General features: G+C 42.3%; 2 protein-coding genes and 1 long non-coding RNA gene across 19 annotated transcripts in view; 1 reads left to right on the top strand and 2 right to left on the bottom strand.

The window, feature by feature from the left end:
* ANKRD12 (ankyrin repeat domain 12) overlaps positions 1 to 13,525 on the bottom strand; it is a 144,765-nt gene extending 131,240 nt beyond the window's left edge. For 7 of the 17 annotated variants that reach the window (XR_011379433.1, XM_051852131.2, XM_070050471.1 and 4 more), the window contains exon 1: positions 13,191 to 13,501. The gene's annotated coding sequence lies outside the window, so the exon portion shown is untranslated. Of the gene's footprint in view, positions 1 to 10,530; positions 10,682 to 12,214; positions 12,374 to 12,630; positions 12,751 to 13,190 lie in introns of those variants that run through there. The other 10 variants (XM_070050472.1, XM_070050476.1, XM_070050469.1 and 7 more) reach the window with 8 other exon arrangements.
* Positions 13,526 to 13,643: 118 nt separating this feature from the next.
* Positions 13,644 to 15,508, top strand: LOC138844053 (uncharacterized). The gene is made up of 2 exons (XR_011379436.1): positions 13,644 to 13,899; positions 14,445 to 15,508. It is a non-coding gene; the product is annotated as an uncharacterized lncRNA (long non-coding RNA).
* Positions 15,509 to 17,768: 2,260 nt separating this feature from the next.
* Positions 17,769 to 24,682, bottom strand: part of NDUFV2 (NADH:ubiquinone oxidoreductase core subunit V2) — a 31,960-nt gene continuing 25,046 nt past the window's right edge. The window contains exon 8 of the mRNA XM_002713582.5: positions 17,769 to 17,922. Coding sequence (XP_002713628.1) covers positions 17,829 to 17,922 — 94 coding nt within the window. The 3' untranslated portion in view covers positions 17,769 to 17,828. The remainder of the gene's footprint in view (positions 17,923 to 24,682) is intronic.

The raw sequence follows: 24,682 nt of genomic DNA, 5'->3' as shown, positions 1-24,682 counted from the left end.
TAAGTATGATGACTACAAGGGATCACCCAAGTCAGGTGAATTTGTACAGGGATAGGCGTCAGGAATTTCATTTACAGCTTAATTAAAATGATATCCTGAGGACAATTATGAGGCAGGTAGGAATGGAAAGGGCACCAGTGGGAGGGGAGAATAAACAAGTAGACAAGTGCACACAGAAAGCAGGCCACATAAAGCAGGGTGGTGTAGAAAATCAGGCTGAAGAAACTAGGAAGGAAGCGTCTTGTCTCTGTAAAGCTTGATCTTCACTGTGACAAAACTAATTTAAGGTTTTTAAAAAGGTAGTGACATAATTTGAGAGGTGTTTGGAAAGGTACCCTTGATGAAACCTAGAAGACAGACTAAGAAGAGGAGGAATTAGCTGACAGACAAGAAACCCACTTTAAAGTATAATGAGAGCAAGGAGGCTAGAATGACACCTAAGCTTCTAGCTTCAGCAATAAATAAATAAAACTGCTTTGGAAATAAATTAGTATTTATTTGTTGTATTTATTTTCTAACAGTAATAACTAAATGACACTGCAAATTTCTTAAAATAAAATTCTCATTACTTTATTATTAAATAATATTTATAAGAGATTAATTTTAAAATGTTTTTTGACATTGTGAAACATCTGACTATAAAAACCACATGCTGCTGGCGCCGCAGCTCACTTGGCTAATCCTCTGCCTGTGGCACCGGCACCCTGGGTTCTAGTCCCGGTTACTCCTCTTCCAGTCCAGCTCTCTGCTGTGGCCTGGGAGTGTAGAGGAGGATGGCCCAAGTGCTTGGGCCCTGCACCCGCATGGGAGACCAGGAGGAAGCACCTGGCTCCTGGTTTCGGATCGGCGCAGCGCACTGGCCATAGCGCGCAGGCTGTAGCAGCCATTTGGGGTGAACCAACAGAAAAGGAAAACCTTTCTCTCTGTCTCTCTCTCACTGCCTAATTCTGCCTGTCAAAAACAAAACGAAACAGAACAAAACAAAAAACACATGTTAATAATACATTTAGAATTTGTAAATAAATACATGTAGAAGTATTTACAATTATCCAAGTGCCCTGGATATCGCATATATATGTATGTATATGCATACATACACATACATTCCCTCCTCTAGAACTGTTGAGCTGGGTATGTAAAATAATCATCTACAATTGAAAGGATTGGCATAGATGATTTCTAAGGATCTAGGATTAAAAAGTTGCTGTGCTTACTGACCTCTTTCTAGGCCTAAAGGGTTCTAAATTGCTGCAACTTTCATAAACCAGTAGAGGGCTGCAACAGCTCAGAGAAAATGGCAAAGCAGCTTTACTAGCATTTCAGGAACTGGGAACTGAAAAAAATTACCAATACCTAAAGTAGAAATCTAATAATAACTATATTGACTTCACTATCAACAGAAGGTCAAGCATAAAGATTCTAAAAGGGGTCCAGAGTAAGCTCCAACATCCTGAAAACACACATAATCAAGAATTTTGCCACAATTTTCTCTTGCAAAATGATAAACTACTTGAAGGTCAAGTAAACTCTTACTAACAGAGGAACTGTGGGAAACAATCAAAATGAATCAAATTCATTAATTCCTTTTAGACCTACTGTTCCACACAGCTGCTATCAGACTAATCTTCCTACAATGATTAGTTAGGTTATGTCACGTCTACTTTATCAATTCTGTTTTGCATTTAGTACAATGCTGTAGTCAAACTTTCCTTTCGCTAGATGTCAGGGTACATTTCTACCTCTTGTATACCATCCTATTTTCAAATCCCATAGTCAAACTGCTCTTAACTGCTATACACAGTGTGCAAGAGTTAAGATGGAAATGGTCAGGCTTCACTGAATAGGTCAGACTTAAGGTAAACTTTGAAGGAAGAAAAACATTTACACAAGTGTAGAGAACAGAAGTCACAGGTGGGAAAGTTTGTTGCAAAGAGGGTTAGAGGAATTGACTCAGGCTGAGGAAATGGTTCAAAGGGAAGTATACAGGGAGCTTCAACTGAATTTGTTCTATTTAATCCTTAAATTCATTGTTATGTTTTTGTACCTCTTAAATTTTCTGAAATATTTCAAAATTAAAAAAAAAACCTTGCTGGCGCCGCGGCTCACTAGGCTAATCCTCCACCTAGCGGCGCCGGCACACCAGGTTCTAGTCCCGGTCGGGGCGCCAGATTCTGTCCCGGTTGCCCCTCTTCCAGGCCAGCTCTCTGCTGTGGCCAGGGAGTGCAGTGGAGGATGGCCCAAGTACCTGGCTCCTGCCATCGGATCAGCGTGGTGCGCCGGCCACAGTGCGCCGGCCGCGGCGGCCATTGAAGGGTGAACCAACGGCAAAGGAAGACCTTTCTCTCTGTCTCTCTCTCACTGTCCACTCTGCCTGTCAAAAAAAAAAAAAAAAAAAAAAAAAAAAAAAAAAAAAAAAAAAAAAAACAAAACAAAAAACAAAACAAAACACCTGTTATTTTAATTTTGCCCCATATCTTGTCCTCCTATAATATAAGCTTTTGTAGCCCATCTTTCCAATGTATAATAACAGTCATGAGTAAGCTTGGTGCCATCTGAAGTACTTCTCACTGCTTAATACTAAATAATGTCCTATCTCACTTTCACTGCTTCCTTTAAAAATGATAAGCACAGGGGCCGGAGCTGTGGCTCACTTGGTTAATCCTCTGCCTGCGGCGCCAGCATCCCATATGGGCACCGGGTTCTAGTCCCGGTTGCTCCTCTTCCAGTCCAGCTCTCTGCTGTGGCCCAGGAAGGCAGTGGAGGATGACCCACGTGCTTGGGCCCCTGCACCCGCATGGGAGACCAGGAAGAAACTCCTGGCTCCCGGCTTCGGATCGGCACAGCTCCAGCCGTAGCAGCCATTTTGGGGGGTGAACCAACGGAAAGAAGACCTTTCTCTCTGTCTCTCTAACTCTGTCTAAAAAAAAAGAAAGAAAGAAGAAAACAAAACACAACTTAAAAAAAAATAAGCACATACTTTAGCCTTAAATAAAAGGAAATGACTTTTGCTTATGATTTGTGTAGTTTTATTTAATAGGTACATAAAATATACTGAGATAAATGGTCATAAAAATTTCAGAATACTTTCTAATAATCACTAGTTTTGCAATATAAGCCTGTGATCTAGAAAATTTTTTTTGTTAATGCAAAGAAACAGATTTTTTTTGAAGATTTATTTATTTATTTGAAAGGCAGGGTTAGAGAGGCAAAGGCAGAGAGAGAGGTCTTCCATCTGCTGGTTCATTCCCCAAATGGTCTCAACAGACAGAGCTGTGCCAATCTAAAGCTAAGAGCCAGAAGCCTCTTCCAGGTCTACCATGTTGGTGTAGGGTCTCAAGCACTTGAGCCATCTTCTGCTGCTTTCTTAAGCCACAGCAGAGAGCTGGATCAGAAGTAAAGCAGCCAGGACTGGAACTGGCGCCCATATGGGATGCTGGCACTGAAGGCAGCAGCTTTACCAGTTACGGCACAGCGCTGGCCGGCAGAAAACATCTTTACCTCTTCCCTTACTCTTTATTCAGTTACAATGAGCTGGAATCAGCACTGTACAAGAAGACAATGCTGAAGACAGCAATTCATTTATTTCTAATTCACATACCACGTCATTCTCATCTTGATCCAACATATTGTGCTTCAATGACAGCATAAAATTGGCACTTTCATGACTTTATCCCAGGGTTGAATTATCTGGGCCTCAATTTAGTCCCTATCTACTATCTCGGTTTTTCTACCTCCTGCTCATTCTCCAACACAGGCTTACATCCTATACTGTAAACAAGAATTTAAGACAACTGTATATTCCAGGTCTTTCAAATGAAAACACCCTCTAAACTGGTCTAAGGGAGTATTATGTGTCAGTGCCAGCTATTCTTGAGAGCAATTAAGAATTATAAACTGTTTTCCTGCCATAGCATGCTGATGAGAATGATAAATGTGGTAATGAGGAACCAGAGCAAATTCACTGTGTTCTAACAGCTGCAAGAACAGGAACAATCGGTGCTCTGAAAATATCAACCAAGGGGCCGGTGCTGGGGCGCAGCAGGTTAAGCTGCCACTTGCAATGGCATCCCATAGGGGACATCTGGATGAAATTCCTATCTCCTGGCTGGTCATTGTGGCCATTTGGGGAGTGAACCAGTGGATGGAAGATCTGTCTTTCCTCTCTCTATAACTCTTTCAAATAAATAAAGCTTAAAAAAAAAAAAAAAAAAAGCCAATCCCAATGGGAAAAATAAGTGCATAATTGATTTTATTTCTAGAATAAAACATTTCCTGATACATAACCATAAGCTTCCAAACTAGAAAAAAAAGGCAAATATCAGTGAAGATATAAATTTTAGACAGCTTTATCTATTAAAGGAAATTTACTACAAAAATAATTCCTAAAAACGAATTTAGGAATATGAGTTCTACAACAAAACTGAACATACAGGGGCTGGCACTGTGGTACACAGGTTAAGCCACCACCTGAGATGCTGGTATCCCATATGAGCACCAGTTCTGATCCTGGCTGCTCCACTTCCAATCCAGCTCCTTGCTAATGCACCTCAGAAGCAGATGGCCCAGGTACTTTGGGCCCTGTTACCTGTGGGGAAGACCCTGATGGAGCTCCAGGCTCCTGGTTTTGGCCTGCTCCAGCCTTGGCCTTGCAGTCATTTGGGGAGTTAACCAGCGGACAGAAGCTCACTCTGTCTCACTCTAACTCTACCCTTCCAAAAAAAAAAGAGAAATAATGTAACTCATCCTTTTTAGAAGGGAATTATGAGGGTACTTCAAAAAATTCATGGAAAAATTGAATTAAGGGATACATTTATGTTGTGGTTCACAAAAATTTTAAAATTTATAGAGTTTTCAAAATATGCATCTCCTTGAGATTTCTGAAGACCCCTTCATATGCATGAATTTAAAAATTTTGCATCAAAATAAACTTATCTTTTTCTTTCATTTTCACAGGGTGAAAAGCCCCATAGGTCCTTTCCCCTTAACATATATCCATTAAAAAGTTGCAAAATTTTGAAATTTTCAAAGAACACCTACTTAATTTTGGATTCGATTCTTGTTTTAAGTAATTACCTTCTTCTGCTAGATTTCAAATGTCACACAAGCAAAGAATGCCTTCTTCAGATACAAACTTAGCACTGGTACCTAAAACCTTAAAAATCTAAAAATCTTTCCAATGACTGCCTCACCTCCTATTTAAATTACATACAACTGGGCCGGCACTGTGGCGAAGTGGGTTAAAGCCCTGGCCTGCGGCACCAACATCCCATATGGATGCCGGTTCTAGTCCCAGCTGCTCCTCTTCCGATTCAGCTTTCTGCTATGGCATGGGAAAGCAGCAGAAGATGGCCCAAGCCTTGGGCCCCTGCACCCTGTGTGCGAAACCCGGAATAAACTCCTGGCTCCTGGCTTCGGATTGGCACAGCTCCAGCCATTGCGGCTATTTGGTGAGTGAACCAGTGGATGGAAGACCCCTCTCTCTGTCTCTATCTCTTTCTGTAACTCAGATAAATAAGGTAAATCTTTAAAAAAAATACATACAACTTGTAGAGTTATTTTCTAATTTGTATTGCATCATTTCCCATCTTGGCAACTCATTTTTATTAAGCCTCTAGTAACTGTGGCCCTTCTCAACTGCTACCCACCCTTTCTCTTTTAATCCAAATTCATCTTCTATGCCAGTCAGACCATTTCCTGTCATTGGTGTTAAGGTGCTTCTCCTTCATTCAATAAATATATGCAAACCATTTACAACATGAATAGAGAACAAGACAGACATGATCCATGTCCTCACAGGACTTATCATGTTCATTTCTACACCAACTAGAAAGCAATCTGGATGATTAAAGAATAACATTTTCCTATTTCATAACTATAGATATATTGTTCCCTGAGTGTGAACCCTTAAAATGACAGACTACACTATCGCCTTCCTTTCTATCACCTCAACAATACCAAATGCAGTGCTGTGAAAAGAGCCCTTACAAACTTAACAACTCATACTGTTTAAAACTTTATTTATATCCGTAATACTTGTTCAATGTGGCAAAACCAGAAAATTCAGAAAAATGATTTTAAAAAATCAAGATAATTTCAAATTAAAAAAAAATTTTATTTGACAGGTAGAGTTACAGACAGTGAGACAGACAGACAGAAAGGTCTTCCTTCCATTGGTTCACTCTCTAAATGGCTGCAACGGCTGGAGCTGCGCCCATCCAAAGCCGGGAGCCAGGAGTTTCTTCCTGGTCTCCCATGCAGGTGCAGGGGCCCAAGCACTCGGGCCACCCTCCACTGCCTTCCTGGGCCACAGCAGAAAGCTGGAGTGGAAGAGGAGCAACCGGGACTAGAACTGGCGCTCATATGGGATGCCGACGCTTCAGGACAGGGTGTTAACCTGCTTCAGAGGATTAACCTAGTGTGCCACGGTGCCGGCCCTGTCAAATTTAAAATTTTTCACACTGTATCCTTCAAGATCTTCCACTCCTTGCAATTAAATTACATTAAATATACATTCATATATTTTCCTCCTAAAGATTCTAGATTTACCGATGATTTTATTCTTTGTTCTCTCAATGTCATCATCCTGAAGGTGTAGTTTTGAAATGGAGCTATACAGTCATTAGCCTTTACTAAGTATGTGTGACTTCAAGTGATTTAACTTGAACCTAATCTTCAAAATGAGAAGATAAACTTCACAAGATCACAGTAAAGAATGAATGAAAATTTATGCTGAGAACCTATTATCTACTATAGAATACTGGTAATTTTGCCATTACCAATCAAGTAACATTTTTAGTAGAAAAATATGTAATTTTAATTTCCTTTATCTTACTTTCAATTACTATTTTGTAATGAAAGGATTCAAGTGTGAAACTCCATGTTTGTTCCCAGGCTCAAAGGATTCTGTTTTCTGCTCCCTTCTCCCTAATAACCGAGTACAGACAAAAGCTACATGTAGAGGAAATTCTTAGATTTTAGGAGTGTGAATGGAATAAAAAGTTTAAAGAGGGGTGCATGCTGTGGCGCAGTTGGTTAAGTCACTACACAGGATGCTCACATCCCATATCTGAGTGCCAATTCGAGCCCTGGCTACTCCACTTCAAATCCAGCTTCCAGCTAATGCAACTGACAGGCAGCAGAGAATGGCCCAAGTACATGGCCCATCCACTGGTTCACTCCCCAAATGGCTGCAAAGGCCAGAGCTGGGCCAATCTGAAGCCAGGAGCCAGCAAACAGCTGAGCTGATCTGAAGCTAGGAGCTTCTTCTGGGTCCCCCATGAGGGTGCTGGGGCCCAAGGACTTGGGCGATCTTTCATTGCTTTCCCAGGCCATAGCACAGAGCTGGATTGGAAGTGGAGCAGTCAGGAATGGAACCGGTGCATAAATGGGATACTGGCACTGAAGGCAGCAGCTTTATGTGCTATGTCACAGCGCCAGCCCCTGGATGTTTTCAAAGCACTAACCCCTGAAGGAGGAAAAGTCATAAGAGGAGGGTGAAAGGAAGAATGAGTAAGCCAATTTGCTGTCAACCATTCCTATTTACTTTCCATAACACAAGGACAATTGTGGTAAAGAGGGTTCTTTGGTCCTGTTCACTCACAGTTTAAAGAGAATATTTTACTCTCCATTCTTAGTAAGATGTTTTTACAAATCCTGGAAGACAGAGATAATTTCTACATGAGTGAATTGGGTTGATCTTAATCACAAAAAAATTTCTCCCAAGTAATAGACTTGCAACACTTGGAAATTTCAAGTTAGTTCTTGAGTAATGAGATACAGAGTTGATGATATTAAGATGATGATTTTTCAAAGTGTTGCCTTTACTAGATATGCAAGATACTCTCATAAGATTAACATATCTAACAAATGATAGTGTACAGAAGCTCAATGAAAGTTATTTCCTTGGCCACCAAGTAACTTCAAAATAATGAAAATTAAACTGGTAAAAAGGACTTATTTTATCTCAGAGGTTACCAGACTTTAGAACACTGGAATGCAAACCAAGATTTTATTCCTACTCTACAATTTTAATTTTTTATCTAATTGTCTTTAATATTAACTACTACCACAAATCAGTTAAGATGTATAAAACGTTACTAATTTTTACTTCCACACTACTTGTTTGTTTCAGAAGAGGTGTTACAGAATACAAGGAAAGCTTGTATGATATGGATTTAGTGAAAGAGAAAATAAAAGTATGCATCTTTCTTTCCTCCTCTCAAGGTTTGCTAATACTTCTCTGTCATGAGCGAATGTCAAAGTCTAGCATTACTCCAGATAATTCTAACCTAGATTCAAGCTATGACTCAATTATTATCCTATTAGCTGACAATCTTTGTTTTGCCTTTCTAACAGTTATGAAATTCAAGAGATCATATTTTAAAAGTACCCCGTGAACCACAAAGCATTATAATTTTAATGTACTATTTTTCTCCTTTCTTGAGTCAATACAGCTATTTCTAGACAGAAGAGCCACACATGGTTTTTGTTGCAGAAGTCAGACTGCCCACAAACTCCTCTGTAGGAGGAGGAACAATGTGAAATCTGAGAAGCTATGAAGTACTCTCCTATGTTTCAAGCAATAAAGTAGTTTGTTAAAAAAAAAAAAAAAAAACAACTTGCTAATATTTGTGATCTTTCTCCCAATTATGGCCTAAATATATACTGGTAACCAGAAAGATAAACTACTACATATTTTGAAGCTATTTCAATGCAATAAATAGATGTTAGGGGACTGGTCATAAATGACACATTTTTAAATTTTAGATTTTTTTAAACACCAAAGAAAAAGAAGTGACTTTCACCCTGTAACATGAAATTTTATAACTTATCTCCTCTACTTGTTTTAATCTCGAAGCCTTTCCCTGCTTAAACTTACTTAAGTACTTAAAATTTTAATTTGGTAGAATTTCAGAGGATTTCACTTATCAGAAAACCTTGTCTTGGATGCTATTTTCTAACCTGGACAAACTCAAATTTTCTATTGCTGAATTGATTGCTTTATTAAAAAAAGCTAAATGAGGTTGGTTAATTATTTTTTCTTCAGTCAATGGGACTAAAGCATGCCTCTCTTAGAACATGACATAGCAGCTGGCGCTGTGGCACAGTGGGTTAATGCCTTGGCCTGAAGCACCAGCATCCCATGTAGGCCCTGGTTTGAGACCGGCTGCTTGACTTCCGATCCAGCTCTCTACTATGGCCTGGGAAAGCAGTAGAAGATGGCCCAAGTCCTTGGGCCTCTGCACCAGCGTGGGAGACCTGGAAGAAGCTCCTGGCTCCAGATCAGCGCAGCTCGGGCCATTGTGGCAAATTGGGGAGTGAACCATCGGATAAAGACCTCCCCCCCGCCCCTGCTCCCCTCTCCTCTGTGTAACTGACTTTCAAATAAATCTTTAAAAAGAAGAAGAAAGAAGAAAAAGGAAGAAGACATAAATACTAAGGCAGAGTTTGTTAGCAAAGCCTCTCATAAAATTGACAACTAGAATCCTTTCTTATCTGGTGAGCATGATTTGCTTCTGACAATTAATATAATAACACCAGTTATATCAACATCTCATAAAAAGGCTTGCTGGCCTATTTTCTATGATCCTCATATCACACTTATTTTTCTTTTCTTTTTTGACTACCCACTAGAATGTAGAATAGGTGGCCATCAAATATTTTTCATCAAGCCTGAAATTCAGCAAGCAACTAAAATGCTTTAAAAATCAGCTAATTAGAGGTAGAGCAGAGAGAAATGGTTAAGGGGACAAAGGAATCTTTATTTATTTAACTGTATGAGTATCTAACACTCATATTCTCAGTTTCCTCTGCCATATGTTAGAGTAAGTTTTACAGTTGTTATGAAAATTATCAAAAATATTTCACGTAAAACTTTGAACACAGATGTGTATAATCTAAGTGTTCAACAAATGTTAGCTATGATTATCATTACCTTTATTTTCAAAACTATGAACAATGGTAATCTACTCAATACAATATTGATATACTGATTTCCAGAATTATCAATCTTGAGCACCAGAATAAAAGGTTTTTAACCTAACCCTAAAAGCAAACAAAAATTCTTAAGTATTTCTGTATGTTTTAGATCTACCAGATAATCTTAACACCAACTATTCAAAGCTGAGTTTATAAAGGAAATTATCTCTTGCTACTGCTGCATCTGGAAACTGGCAAGAGACAAATTAACATCGCCACTAAGATATTTTCACTATTACTTTTTAAAAGCCACTGTCAAAGAAACAGATTATACATGCATGAATATATATGAGAATATTTCCAAATGCTATAAGAAGAAACTTCATATCCTCCAGAGGAAGTCAGGTTCTAACAAACTCCAATATTTAAAGTGTTCATAAGTAGCTTTACTAAGATTAGAACTAAGTGGGGATAAGAAAAAATGTATCCACAGGGGATTATAATCTGTAAAATAGCAGGTGCTGAGAATAAAGCTGGCGCTAAGCAAAAAAATCTAGGGACCTAACACCTTGGTAAAGATTGTATTTTCTTTAAAAAAAAAAACAACATTACCACTTTTTATCCGCAGGAAAGTTTAGAGTATGCAACATGCTGTTTATACAGTATTCTCATTTGTTCCATCTCACTCTAAATTATGTAGGGAAATTATTTTTGTATATTAAGGCAAGGTTTTGAAAGTTAATCTGTTAAAAAAAAAAAAAGACACTGTCAGGCAGTAACAAATCAAGAATTTAAATCCTTGCCTTCTTTCTTACACTGCAACGTTCTTTCTCCTACACCATAAATCTACTTCTAAAGAAAGAGGCAAATTAGTTTCTTCACAGAAAGAAACCCCTAGGCCAAACCACAGACTGTTTTAACTGCAGAAAAGTTAGATGTTAAGTCATTTCACCTTAGCAGGCCTTTATTTGCTAATCCATAAAATGAGGAAAACTGATTAGAAAATGTGAAATCCCAACTTTACAGATACACTTCTAAGACTTTTACAGAGCACAGGTGTTTCACAAAAACATGTTGTTAGCAACAAATTCCAAGTCAGAAAGCAGCATCAATAGTTCTTAAGAAACCGATTAAAATTATTATAGTCTTCATACCTACGGCTAGGCGTTACTCCAATATCATTAAGTTTACACACAGAAATCCATCTAAACCTCTTATGGACTATGATTGAAAATGACTAATCCCAGTAACCACTGTCTTTTTAAACTAAAAAAATGCTGTTAAAACTGAAGAACAGTTTAAAGACAACGTAACTACTGGTCAGCTAACAACAAAAACTGAAAAAATATTTACTCTTCATTTATTCTCATACTTTTTAGAAAAGTCTCTTCCAGTGATGTAGTTTTCAAATATCTCAACTGACAACCATGTCTCCAATCTATGTCAGAAGACTATCGTTATTTTTTTCAACAACTTCTTCAGGGAAAGAAAAATATCATCAGCATCTTGATTTTAAAAATCTCCCTTTCAAATTCATTCCACTGGTTGGACACTTGTCTCCAAATAAAATTCAAGTTTTTCTTGGCTATTAAGGGATCGACACTAGAGTCTGCACAATGTATTTTCAGCTACTGTGTTTTCCTCATCTGAATATTTATCTTTATTCCTCCTCAAATATTCTTCATAAAAGTACACACGCAGAGCGTTCCACTTTTCCAGCTCTGCTCAGTTCATAGAACAATTCTAATCATTACTAATTCTTAGCAACAGCTATGTAAACTATAAAAACAATATTAAATGCATCTTACTTTTTACTTTAGTTTTCTTCCAAAAAATACGCTTATCATTCAAGTATTCCTTCACACACTGTCTCTAAAATCCTCCTAGAACACACATCTTCACATGCTAAGCTTCACCTCGGGCACCTTGCAGAGTTTCAGAAATTTAGTTGGCATTAAAGTCTTTTCAACAAAGTCAGCGAACACAACAACTTCATCTTAGTCTACTCTCCCTCATTTTGCTTTTTAGCCACTTGGCACCGACACAGCATATGTTCTGCCAGTTCTGAGCTAATCTCCAGGAAAACCTTTGTATAATGACTGAAGAAACTGAAACAGATCACTGACCGAGATTTCAACGGCCTACTTGAGCATATGTTTTCAATAAAGCTAACTTATTTTAATTCGCCTTTAAATGTACATAGCCCATGGTCAAATAGAGAGAGAGATGACTGAGAAGGCAGGTTCACGTCAATCTCAGGATTAAAGATAATTCCACGCGCTACAGATCACCGGACCTCCAAGACGTCGCACCCGAGTTCGCAGTGCAGCCGCGGGCGTCCAATGGAAATCACATTCCCGGTGACCGCACTGCTTTAAATGTTTCCTATGCTGTCAACCAGCGCAATACGGTTAACTTCCCATCCTAGTTTCTCACTGTTATTACGAAAATAGCTGTCAGCTGGGCTTCCGTAACCTTTTTGTACAACCGATTATTCAACGCTTTGGGATCCTCGAGGCTGCGTCATCCCACATTACTCCTGACAGCGAGCTCCAGGAGCCTGGCGTGCACCCCGGGGCTCTGCACATCATTCGAACGGGCACTTGCACAACGACGAGCACAGCCGACGATTGCCCAATGCGGCACGGATAGATTACACTGGCATTTAAGACAGCACTGCGGCGCGGCCGCTCTCCCCTCTCCCGACACTACCAGGGCAGCAATTTCCCCTTCTCGCTCGCCGCCGTCTCTCCCGGGACCCGGGGTACCGCCGACGCTCCCCGCCCCGGCCAAGCTTCCCGCGTCCGCATCCGCGGCCGGCGCCGGGAACGCGCGGCAGACCGGGCGCGCCCCCGCCCCGCCCTCGGCCCCCGCCCCGGCTCCTGCCCTCGCCGGTCCGGCCGCGGCACCCCGGCGGCGCCCTCTCGGGCCGCGCACACTGGCACGCACACGCTCCGCGGCCCCGCCATGTTCCGGGAGCGGCGGCGACGGGCGCCCGCGCCGCGGCCACCACCCCGCCCGCGCTCGAGCCCTCGGCCCGGCCCCGCCCCGCGCGGCGCCCCCGCCCAGCTGGCGGCTCCCACCTGCGCCGCGGCGCCTCAGGACGCCCGAGGGGCGGCGGCGGCGGGCGGGGCCCTGGCGGGCACGGCCAAGCCGCGCCGGGGGCCACTAACGGCCTGTCACTGTCAGGCCGGCGGAGCGCCGGGCCGCGCCGGGCCTGGCCGGGCGGCGCGTGGCGGGACCGGCCGCGGAGGGCAGGGCGCGCCCCCTACCTTGCTCTGCGGAGGGGAACGGGAGCAGCGCAGTACTGAGGGGTCTCCGTCCAGGCGCCGGGGACGGGCTCGAAACCGCGCCCCTCCTTCCTCCTCTTCTGTCGCCACGCCCCCCTCGCCCGCACGGACCCGAGGCGCGGCGGGCGCAGGAGGGTTTACCCCCTGAGTGAGTGCCTCGGCGTGGCCGTCGTTGTCGTTGTCTTCGTCGCCGCTGCAACCGCTACTAACGCCGCCAGCGCCAGGCTTGAAAATATCTCCGGTCTCGGTCCGTCTCTCACCACAGCCTCCTCGCTCCCAGGACAGCGCCGCCCGGCGATTGGCTGCCGCGCGGGCACGTGACCGCCGCGGGCACGTGACTCCCGCGGGCACGGGACGGGCGGCGTGACCGCCCCGCCCCCGGTGCCCTCCCCTCTCGCCGCGCTCGGGAGCAGCGTCTCGAGCCGCGGGGCGGGGGAGGTGGCACGTACCAAGCGGGCGGCGGCGGGGGTGCGGGCCGGAACTGCTCCCTTCGCGTCGGTCCGCCTCCCGCGCGCCGTTCCCGGCGTGAGGAGGGAGGGGGAATCAAAGGCTGGACTGGGAAGCGGCGCAGGCGGCGCTGATGCTGCCGCGCGAGCAGCGGGCGCTGGCGTCCGTCGCTCTTCACGGCGACCGTGGCGGTGACGGGGGCTGGAAACTTCTGGAAATGGCGTCAGCGATGAAGACACTTAGGGTATTGGTGGGTGATCTTTGCAGGGAGTGGGTGGACGAGTTTCTGAAGTCTGCGGCTGGCGACGGAGCTCGGCGCCGCAGGCTGAGGTGTTGGGAGGGCCCCTGGGCGCTCGCGCTGGCTGCCGGAGGGGCTCTGCACGGAAGCCTCTCTCTCCTGCGCCTGGCTGTGCCCCACCACTCGTTCGGCAAGCACAGTAGCGTGCACCTGCCGTGGTGACCACAGAATGGAGCGTACGCCCCCTCGCCGCCACACCTTCCAGTAACCTTTTAAAAGCATTCTTTCACATTCGGTATTGAGCATCTCAATGGGAACCGCCCAGGTACTGGGAAGTGCGTAAGGCATATTTACCCTCTCAGCGTAGTAGCAACGTATACTCTTAACTTCCGGATGCTTTTTATTTACACAGGTTAATCTGCAATAATTTGTACATGCCTTAATTTAACCACTGAAGTAGTTAAACATACTCGGCAGGAAACCGTCTTCATCTTCTGGGGTAATTGTGGCCTCTAAACTTAAGCAGCATCCCTTTGTGCCTTAATTCGCAGTTACAGATTTCCTTTATGTATTACGAGGATTGCGACGTGAGACAGCAGATGTGACAGACCTGACAGAGAATGCCAAATCCCAACAGATCTATAAAACATAAGCCGCCTGCTTTAAAGACCACGTTTCCCCCACTCCGCCCTTCTTCGTTCCTGATTTCTCCCACCTAGAGAACATTAGGTTTCGTGTGAACAGTGAGCCATGTCTGGTGCAAGGGTTAATACACGCTTTGGAACGCCCAAGGCCCACATCCTGTAGCACCCTGACACCTCCAACTTCCTGTTAATGCGCACTCCGCGGGAGCAGCAGATGATGGTTCAAGTACTGGGATTGCGCCCAAGGTGGGGAGGCCCTCACCAAGTTCCTCCTGACTTTGGACCAGTCTCTCTCTGACTGTTGCAAGCATTTGGGGAATAAACTAACAGATGGAAGATCTTTCTCCCTCTGCCTTACAAAAAATAAATGAAAAACGGACCAATGGGGTCAGCCTTATGGAGCAGCAGGTTGAGCTTCTACCCGGTTTAAGTCCTGGCTATTTGGACCCAGCTCCCTGTAAATGCATCTGGAAAAGCAGTGGGAGATGGACCAAGTACCTGGGCCTCTGGACCCAAATGAAATTCAGGACTCCTGGCTTTGGCCCAGCCCAGGGCTGGTCCTTGTGGCCATCTGGGGAGCGAGCCAGCACATGTAGATTTCTTTTCCTGTAACTCTGCCTTGCAAAGACAAGACCCTGTTGGCTAGAAGTACAATAGTGTTATATATAATTTGGATATTTATGGTATGAAATACAAAGGAAAGGGGGCTAGCATTATGGCATAGCAGGTTAAGTCGCTGCCTGCATCCCAGATGAATGCAAGTTCCGGTCCCAGTGCAGAAAATGACCCAAGTACTGGGCTTCTGCATCAACGTAAGGGACTCGGAGGCAGCTCCTAGGTTAGGCCTGGTCCAGCTCTGGCCATTGCAACCATTTGGGGAGTGAAACAGAGGATGGATTTATAAGTTTATCCCTCTCCATATGTAACTCTGCCTTTTAAATAAAATAAAGGAAAATATAAAGGAAATAAAACTGCTTGTGAAAGGTCAAGAGTGCTCTAAAATAGAAGAAACATTTTTATTATAATGTTTGAAAAATTAGTTTACCTTCTCAAATTAAAAAACAACCCTAATCTTTGAGGACATACTTAAAAATGATCATAATGTTTTTAGGCATAATTACCAATGCATAGTCTGTCTCAACAGCAAGGTCAAATACTGACCAAGAAAGCCTGAAGCATTTGATTAGATTTACCTACTAGAAAGGCTTTTTTCTCCCAATTTGCAAAACTAATGTATTAGAGGTAACTTCTTAATTGGATGTGATATAGAAAAACTTTATTACTTCTTGCAAGTTGTAATATTTCGCGTGTCCACTGATTTTTTCAACTCATGCTGTACTTTCAATTTCATTCCTCAATTGTTTGTATACTTGGGAGTATCAGCATAGCCAAGGATACTGTCAAAAGTAATTTCTGCTACCTTTTTATTTTTAAGATTTTGAGAGGTAAGAGTCACAGAGAGATGAAGAGACAGAAAGGTCTTCCATCCACTGATTAACTCCCCAAATAAGCACAAGGGTTGAAACTAGGCCGATCTGAAGCCAGGAGCCTGGAGCTTCTTCTGGGTCCTCCAGGCGGGTACAAGGGCCCAAGTATTTGGGCCATGGATCAGAAGACGAGCAGCCAGGACTCAAACTGGCACCCATATGAAATGCCAGCACTACAGGCAGAAGCTTAGCCTACTACACCACAGCGCTGGCCCCCTTAAGTTTTTTTTAAAAATAACACTCTAGAGACTAACACATTATCATCCTTATATTCTTTTTTTTTTTATTTAATGAATGCATTTTTGCATAGATGCAACTTTAGGAATGCAGTGGTTCTTTCCCCCATACCTCCCATCCTTATATTCTATAGTGTGGTTTAAATATCACTACTTGGAGGGGCCAGCGCTGTGGCACAGCAGGTTAACGCCCTGGCCTGAAGCGCCAGCATCCCATATGGGTGCTAGTTCGAGACCCGGCCACTGCACTTCCAATCCAGCTCTCTGCTATGGCTTGGGAAAGCAGTAGAAGATGGCCCAAGCCCTTGGGCCCCTGCACCCACGTGGGAGACCCAGAAGCTCCTGGCTCCGGATTGGTGCAGCTCCAGCTGTTGCGGCCAATTGGGGAGTGAACCAGCAGATGGAAGACCTCTCTCTCTGCCTATCCTCCTCTGTGTAACTGTGACTTTCAAATAAATAAATAATTTTTTTTTTTAAAGTGTCACGATTGGAAAGATATTTAAAAATTTATAAATATTAATGTTTAAACAGAATAGTGACATAAAGTAAATAGAAAGATAATGGTAACTTAAAACTTAGCTGCAACATGGGGTGGGTGTTGTGGGGCAGTGAGTTAAGACCTTCCTTGGGATGGGTACATCCCATATTGAAGTTCTGGCTACTCTGCACCTGAGATCCAGCTTCCTGATAATAGTCCCAGGAGGCAGCAGATGATGGCCCAAGCAAATTCTTAGGTCCCAGCCACTCATGTAGGACATGTGGATGGAATTCCTGGCTCCTGGCTTGGGCCTGGACCAGCCCCAACTCTTTTCTTTTTATTATTTATTTATTTATTTTGACAGGTAGAGTGGACAGTGAGAGAGACAGACAGAGAGAAAGGTCTTCCTTTGCCGTTGGTTCACCCTCCAATGGCCGCCGCGGCCAGCGTGCTGCGGCCGGCGCACCGCGCTGATCCAAAGGCAGGAGCCAGGTGCTTCTCCTGGTCTCCCATGGGGTGCAGGGCCCAAGCACTTGGGCCATCCTCCATGGCACTCCCTGGCCACAGCAGAGAGCTGGCCTGGAAGAGGGGCAACTGGGACAGAATCCTGCACCCTGACCGGGACTAGAACCCGGTGTGCCGGCGCCGCAAGGCGGAAGGTTAGCCTACTGAGCTGCGGCGCTGGCTCAGCCCCAACTCTTACAGGCATTTGGGCAGCCCACAAGCAGATGGATGATGTCTCTTGCTGTCACTTTACCTTTCGAATAAATAAACATTCAAACTTGGCTGTGCTAAAGAAAAAACTCAGTTGAAATGTGACAGAATTTTTACCGCACTTTTGGCCTGGCAGCCAAAAATGAGTGGCATTTGAGTAACTGTTAACCTATATAGTAATGTCTTCATAGTTAGCCACTAATAGCAGAACGCTTTAAAAAGGTCTGTGCTGTTCTGACATATTTATAGCTGCAGATTGCTAGGTGACCTACTACTAAGATGTACACAGAGTAGAACGGACAAATAATGCAAAAAGTTTATATACACAGCAGGTTCATATTTATTTGTCCAGTGACATATCTACAGCTAATATAAATTAAAGGCCTGCTTGCACACCAAAGCCAGGTCCTTTGGGTGGTTCAGTCAAAGAGGTAAGACCTCCAGCTGGCTCACAAGAGAAGCGTCCACTCCTAAAAAAAAAAAAAAAAGCAAACAACATTAAATTGACTAATATTAACTAACATTTGTAACTTTTTACTTACAAAAATAACTGTTACCTCACAACAGCCTAGTTAACTATAATTAGCATGGGTTATTTACTTAATTATTTCAACTGCTGCAAGATTTTATCTAAAGGTAAACATGAAAATACATAAAAGCTCACCATAAATATAAAATGTATAAAATAGCACTAATAATACTATCCATTGATTGAACACTATACAAACATTAGCTCCCCTAATCCTGACAGCAATGCCATGAGACAACTTGATAATGACTTTACAGACACAGAAACCTAACTGCCCAAAGATCAGAGCTAGAGAACTATGGCAAAAATAACCCAACCCTAGAGGAAATTTTAAAAACTGTTTTAAGGGGCCAGCACTGTGGGGCAGTAGGTTAAGCATCTGCCTGTGGTGTCAGCATCCCATATGGGCGCCTGTTCGAGTCCTGCCTGCTCCACTTCTGATCCAGTTCTCTGTTATAGCCTGGGAAGGCAGTGGAAAAAGGCCCAAAACTGCTTGGGCCCCTACACCGACATGGGAGACCTGGATGGAGCTCCTGGCTCCTGTATTCGGATTGGTCCAGCTACAGCCGTTGCAGCCATTTGGGGAGTGAACTAGCAGATGGAACACCTCTCTCTCTCCCTCTCTCTGTAACTCTGCCTCTGAAGTAAATAAATAAATCTTTAAAAAAAAAAAAAAGTGTTTTAAGAAACTAAAGCCTAACATTTTTTACACTTGGATTTTGTTTAGATTGAGATACACTGTCAGGATGAATAGAAGGGATACACACACTTGCACGCTGCATTTAGAAATTGAAATTGGGTTCCTTGAGAAATATAAAGAATTGGAAAGATAGCTCTTAGAAACAGTTTTTGGAAAAAAATAGTTTCCAGGTCAGATGAACACTGCAGCCACAAAGAGAAGCAAACAAGAACAGATCCTGATGGAGCAACCTCTGGAGAGAGACAGTGCAGAGGTAGAAGAACCTGTCTGTCTCTTTTCACCCCACATGTACTTTCCCATGTATTGCTCACCTCAGCCCTGTCTGACCTCTTGCTGAAACCCAGCTCAGCACCTACTCCATGTAATTGCACTCCTACCCCTATTCCCTGGTTTGACTAATTTACCTTGTTTCCACCACAGCTTTTAGCTGAGGAACTTGTTTAATTTACATTTTTTCAACCCCTCTGGCTTTGCCCTTCATATCTGTCATCAATCTTGTAACTCTGTTCTTTAGCCCTAGGAAATAATTTTTTGGCGCGGGAACAACCAAATGATAGCACATCATCATTTATAAGATCTTTCAAGCTATCACAGGACGTAATACAAAGAACTAAGTAATGGACCAAACATGCTTACAAAGTCAGAAATTAGTTAACATTCACTACAAAAAAGCAAAAGCCAGCATGTGGTACAGCAGGTTAAAGCGACTGCCTGGGATGCTGGCTTCACCTATGGGTACCAGTTCAAACCCTGGCTGCTCCACTTCTGATCCAGCTCCTGGCTCATATGCCTGGGAGGACAGCGGAGGTTGGCCCAAGTGCTTGGGCCCCTGCCACCCACATGGGAGATCCTGAGGAGGCTCCTGGCTTCTCCCTTGGGACCAGTCCAGCTCTGGCTACTGCAGCCAATTTGGGGAAGTGAACCAGTGGATGGAAGATCTCTGTCTCCCCTTCTCTTTTTCTGTAAATTCTGCCTTTCAAATAAATAAATCTTTTTTTAAAAAAAGTTGAAAACCATGTTAAAAAGAAGAAGAAAAAGCAGTTACTGTGTACTATCAGACTAAAAACTAGGGTAAGTGGCAAAATGATACTTTAAAAACCCAGTATTTGGCCTTAACTACTACTAAGTATATCTGATGCTCTAAATGTTGATGAGATTAGTTTACCTTGGAAGACTTTCATCACCTTTACTAGGTTCTCTTTTGTGGTTTAAACTCAGCTACCCACCCCACATCAAATTCCTTCTGTGCTTAATCCTTTTGATTGAATGTCAGAATGGAATGTGACTTAGTGGTTCATTTTAGAAGTCTCATGAGAAGCTGGCTGCTAATGCGCCTGGGAGAGCTGTGGAAGATGGCCCAAGTTTCCGGGCTCCTGTACACATATAGGAAGGAAGGAAGCTCCTGATGCCTGGCTTTGGCCTGGCTCAGCCCCTACCATTGCAGCCACTTGGGGAGTGAACCAGTGGATGGAAGACCCCTGTCTCTCTCTTGCTCTCTCTCCCTCTTTCTCTGTATCTCTGCCTTTCAAATAAAATAAATATATCTTAAAAAAACAAAGTCTCATGAAAGTTGAGCATTCAGTATTTAAAGCCTCATCAGTGTGGATATGGGTCTTTTTAAATTAACAAGTTTCTTAATATTAGTATCTTTACCAACAAAAAGCATCAATTTAGAAGTAAAACCTGAAGTTTCTCTAATAATAAATGCAAGAATGACTCATGTAATTTTTGAGCTCTTCACAAGATTATGGAATCCTACAAGGGTACTTTGAGAAGCTGATGGAAAATGCACATTTAGTTCCATTTTAGAAAAACTTCTTGAGGTACCTGTATGTGAAAATAATTTTAATAATAATCTGGTCCAGAATCTCCTAAAGCATCTTCCATGAAATTAAGAGCCCAAGACACACTTTAGAGAAAAATGGGGGTTCTAGTGGTCTGTTACATCTGGCTGCAAACTTTCTCCTTTCTCCATCATTCACACAATGCACTATAAAGCCTAAACTTTGGTTTATTCCACTAATCATATAACTCCTCTCCCCACCCCCACTTCATCTGTAGACATGCCTCAGAACACTCCAGAAACAGGGATCTGGCTCCATTTGTTCTCCTGATACCTTACAGTTTAAACTAGGGTTTTCACTTAAGGAAGAAAAAATGTTTTCCCTGACAATGCATGCTTAAAATGCTATTGATTGCCTTGGTGTCTTCATTAAAAGTCAAAAAGTAAATTAGTTCAACTTTTTAAAAAAGATTTATTTATTTATATATCTGAAAGGCAGAGTTAGAGAGAGAGATCATCCATTCGTTGGTTTACTCCCCAGATGGCCATAATGACCAGGGCTGGACCAGGCCAAAGCCAGGAGCTTCACCTGATCTCCCATGTGGGTGCAGGGGCCCAAGCACTTGGACCATCCTCTACTGCCTTCCCAGGCACACTAGCAGAGAGTAACTGAACCCACTACACCACAGCACCAGCCCTAGTTATTTCAACACTAAATGTAAATACACCATTTAAACTCAGTTGGATTCTGTAAACTTTGGTCTTTGTAAATATTTATGGCTTAAAGAAAATAAGACGTAATAACTCTATGAAAGTCTAGGACTTTTTTTATTATTGCTGACATACATCCACCACTGTAAAAAATAAATATTGTCTAGAGTTAACTATCAACTGCACTGGAACTATATCCTAGTTACATATATTTTACATCTCAGATATTACCTGTCCCTACCAGAATCCTGTAAAATTTAAGATAACTTTATAATCAAAATATGAATATTTCAAATTGTATTTAATATTAGTTATAAACTAATCCATAGTGAAAAGTAACAATTAGTGATGTAAAAGTAGGTTTTTTTCATTCTTTAAATTGAAAATAAGGGGCCGGTGCCATGGCTCACTTGGCTAATCCTCCGCCTGCGGCACTGGCATCCCACATGGGCACCTGGTTCTAGTCCCGGTTGTTCCTCTTCCAGTCTAGCTCCCTACTGTGGCCCGGGAGGTCAGTGGAGGATGGTCCAGGTGCTTGGGCCCCTGCACCTGCATGGGAGACCAGGAGGAAGCACCTGGCTCCTGCCTTCGGATCAGCGCAGTGTGCCAGCTGTAGCAGCTATTTCGGGGGTGAACCAATGGAAGGAAGACCTTTCTCTCTGTCTCTCTCTCACTGTCTAACTCTGCCTGTTAAATTAAAAAAAAAAAAATTGAAAACAAGAAAATCTCAGCACACAAATATTTATTAATGTCAAAATTAAGAGGACTACTTTACCTCTGGTTTAAATTTTTTAAACAGTCCTTTATCAAAAATGAAAAAATTCTGAACCAATTAGAGACATCAATCTTTACTAACTGTGGCTTTACCTCTGCTTTTAAATAAGAGGTAATAAGTAGAAAATAAAAATAATTCTCAAGCCTTTGGCTCAAATTCATAACACTCTCAACAAAATCCAGAGCCTAAAATTTAGCAAGGGCTTTTATTATCAGATTCAATACAGATTACTTATCTGGGCCCCTATTGCTTTCTCTCCCATACAACTATCCTCACTGATACCTCACTGCAACCAAAACTGTTCTTATTTTTCTTGCAAGACCTTAACAAATTCTATTTCCCTTCCTTGAAACACTGTTCCTCTGGCTGTTTCATGGTTCCTTCTAGCTAATCACTCAGTTCATGTCTCAAATGTTACAACCTTAGGAAGGCCTCTCCTGACTAAATTTACTTCCAATCACTCTCTATCCCCCAACTCTGTCCCATTTTTGTTCACAGCATTTATCATTCAGATAGTACATTAGTTGTCTCTATCACAAAAATATAAGAGAATTCTATTTTACTCATATTGTTTATGCAACGCAAAAAAGTGCCTATCACACAGCAAGCATTCAAAAATGTTAAATAAATGTACAATCTGTAGTGTAAAAAGTAGACAAAGCAGGCCGGCGCCGTGGCTCACTTAGCTAATCCTCCGCCTGCGGCGCCGGCACCCCAGATTCTGTCCCGGTTGTTCCTCTTCCAGTCCAGCTCTCTGCTGTGGCCCGGGAGGACAGTGGAGGATGGCCTAAGTGCTTGGGTCCCTGCACCTGCTTGGGAGACCGGGAGGAAGTACCCGGTCCCTGGCTTCGGATCAGCGCAGCGCTGGCCGTAGCGGCCATTAGAGGAATGAGCCAGTGGAAGGAAGACCTTTGTCTCTGTCTCTTTCTGTCTATAACTCTCACTGTCAAAAAAAAAAAAAAAAGTAGACAAAGCAATTATTTGTTTTGTGTTTCAATGCTGTGAACCACAGATCACAGAGTGCACTAGAAGGGAAGTTAAGAGGTTCTAGACAAAAAAAAAAAAAAAAAAAATTATGCCTACAGAATTGTCAGCATGCTATCAGAAGACAGGGAGCAGGAAGCTAAAGAAACTAGGTGGATTTTATAATCGAGGGCCAGCACTGTGGCACAGCAGGTTAAGCCAATGGCCTGAAGCTCTAGCATCCCATCAGTGCCAAATCAAGTCCCAGCTGCTCCACCTGTCATCCAGCTCACTGCTAATATGCCTGGGAAAGCAGTGGAAGATGGCCCAAGTCCTTGGGCCCCTACAAGGAAATCGGCTCTTTCAACTTGAAAGTTGAAAGTTATGGGTGTAACTACAACGTAAGAATAGCATAAACTTATTTAACATCTGAGTCCTAAGAAGGGAACTAAAACTTATGGAAACTACTATGAAATAAGCACTTTAGGAGTCGGAAATATCTACATTTGAAGAATAAGGGATAGGGACTGCTAGTTAAGAAAAATACTGAAAAGTTAAATGGTAAAGGTTTCACTTCAGTTGCCTCCATAAAGAATGATTTTTCACAATAGAAATGTCTGATTTAAAAAAGCAAGTGTACACTCTAGTACTCTAGTGAGGAACCAGAAAGAGAATACCAAACCTTATTAAGCAAATTAAATTCTATTGGCTCAGAGTACTTAAATTAGTACATGTTTCTTAGAAAAGAAAGTATTAGTCAATAAAAGCCAGGTAGCATTTACTAATCTTATCCTGAATTGACCTCATTTTCTCACTTCGTACAGTCATCAGTCTGCCAGAACACTAAGTGAGTATTTTTAGAGAACATACTAAAGATTAACTCACACCCTCTGATTTGGTAACTAAATTTCAGGGAACTCACAATAGTTAGGAAAAAAAAAATTTTTAAACAGAGAAATAAAGAGCATATCTTTGCTATTTTAAAAAATCAGGATACTATATGGCTATTAAAACCTACAAAGATGTTGAGAGAAAGAAAAGTTTATATGACATAACAGAAAAAAAAATACCCAGAGAGGTTACAACTATATAAAACCATGCAAGTATCTGCTATTAGTAAGAGAAGAATTAAATAACTGAATAGTTAGGTATGGAAAAGGGGTCATTTAGTGCTAAAAGTTCAAGTTCACAACTGAAAGTGAAGCAATCAGTACGATACAACTATAGGATGATAGCAACCTGGATAAACTGTGGATAACTTGAAAAGTATCAAGGCATTCCAGTTGAATGCAGTGTAATTGTTGTGTACTAGATCTGAAGTAAGAGCTGATGTAACTAGGCTTTATTATTACAAGTGTAATGTTGGGAACAAAGGACACAGTCCCACAATGCTCTGATGCTCAGTATATATCTCAAGCACCATGATCAGTTTAAGTAGCACGTTAAAATCACTAGCTCCTTAGAAAACCCACAGAGAGAGACTAATACTGTATCAAAGGGAAAAAACAAAGAAAGAACTGTGGATAGTCAATCTGAGAAAAAGATACAGAGAAAATGAGGTAGCTATTCTAAGTAACTGAAGAGCTGTCATATTTAGAAAAGGTATTAAAATTCTTTTGTGTTGATTCAAAGGGCAGAATTGTATCTTTAGGAAGTTATTAGAGGGAGACAGATTTTAGTAAGTCTTCTAACAGTATTAACTTTTTTTTTTTTTTTTTTTTTTTGGACAGGCAGAGTGGACAGTGAAAGAGAGAGACAGAGAGAAAGGT

Source organism: Oryctolagus cuniculus, chromosome 10 (genome assembly GCF_964237555.1).
Source record: "Oryctolagus cuniculus chromosome 10, mOryCun1.1, whole genome shotgun sequence".
NCBI lineage: Eukaryota > Metazoa > Chordata > Mammalia > Lagomorpha > Leporidae > Oryctolagus > Oryctolagus cuniculus.
Note: the sequence above shows the minus strand (reverse complement) of the source record. Positions and strands in the feature narration are given on the sequence as shown.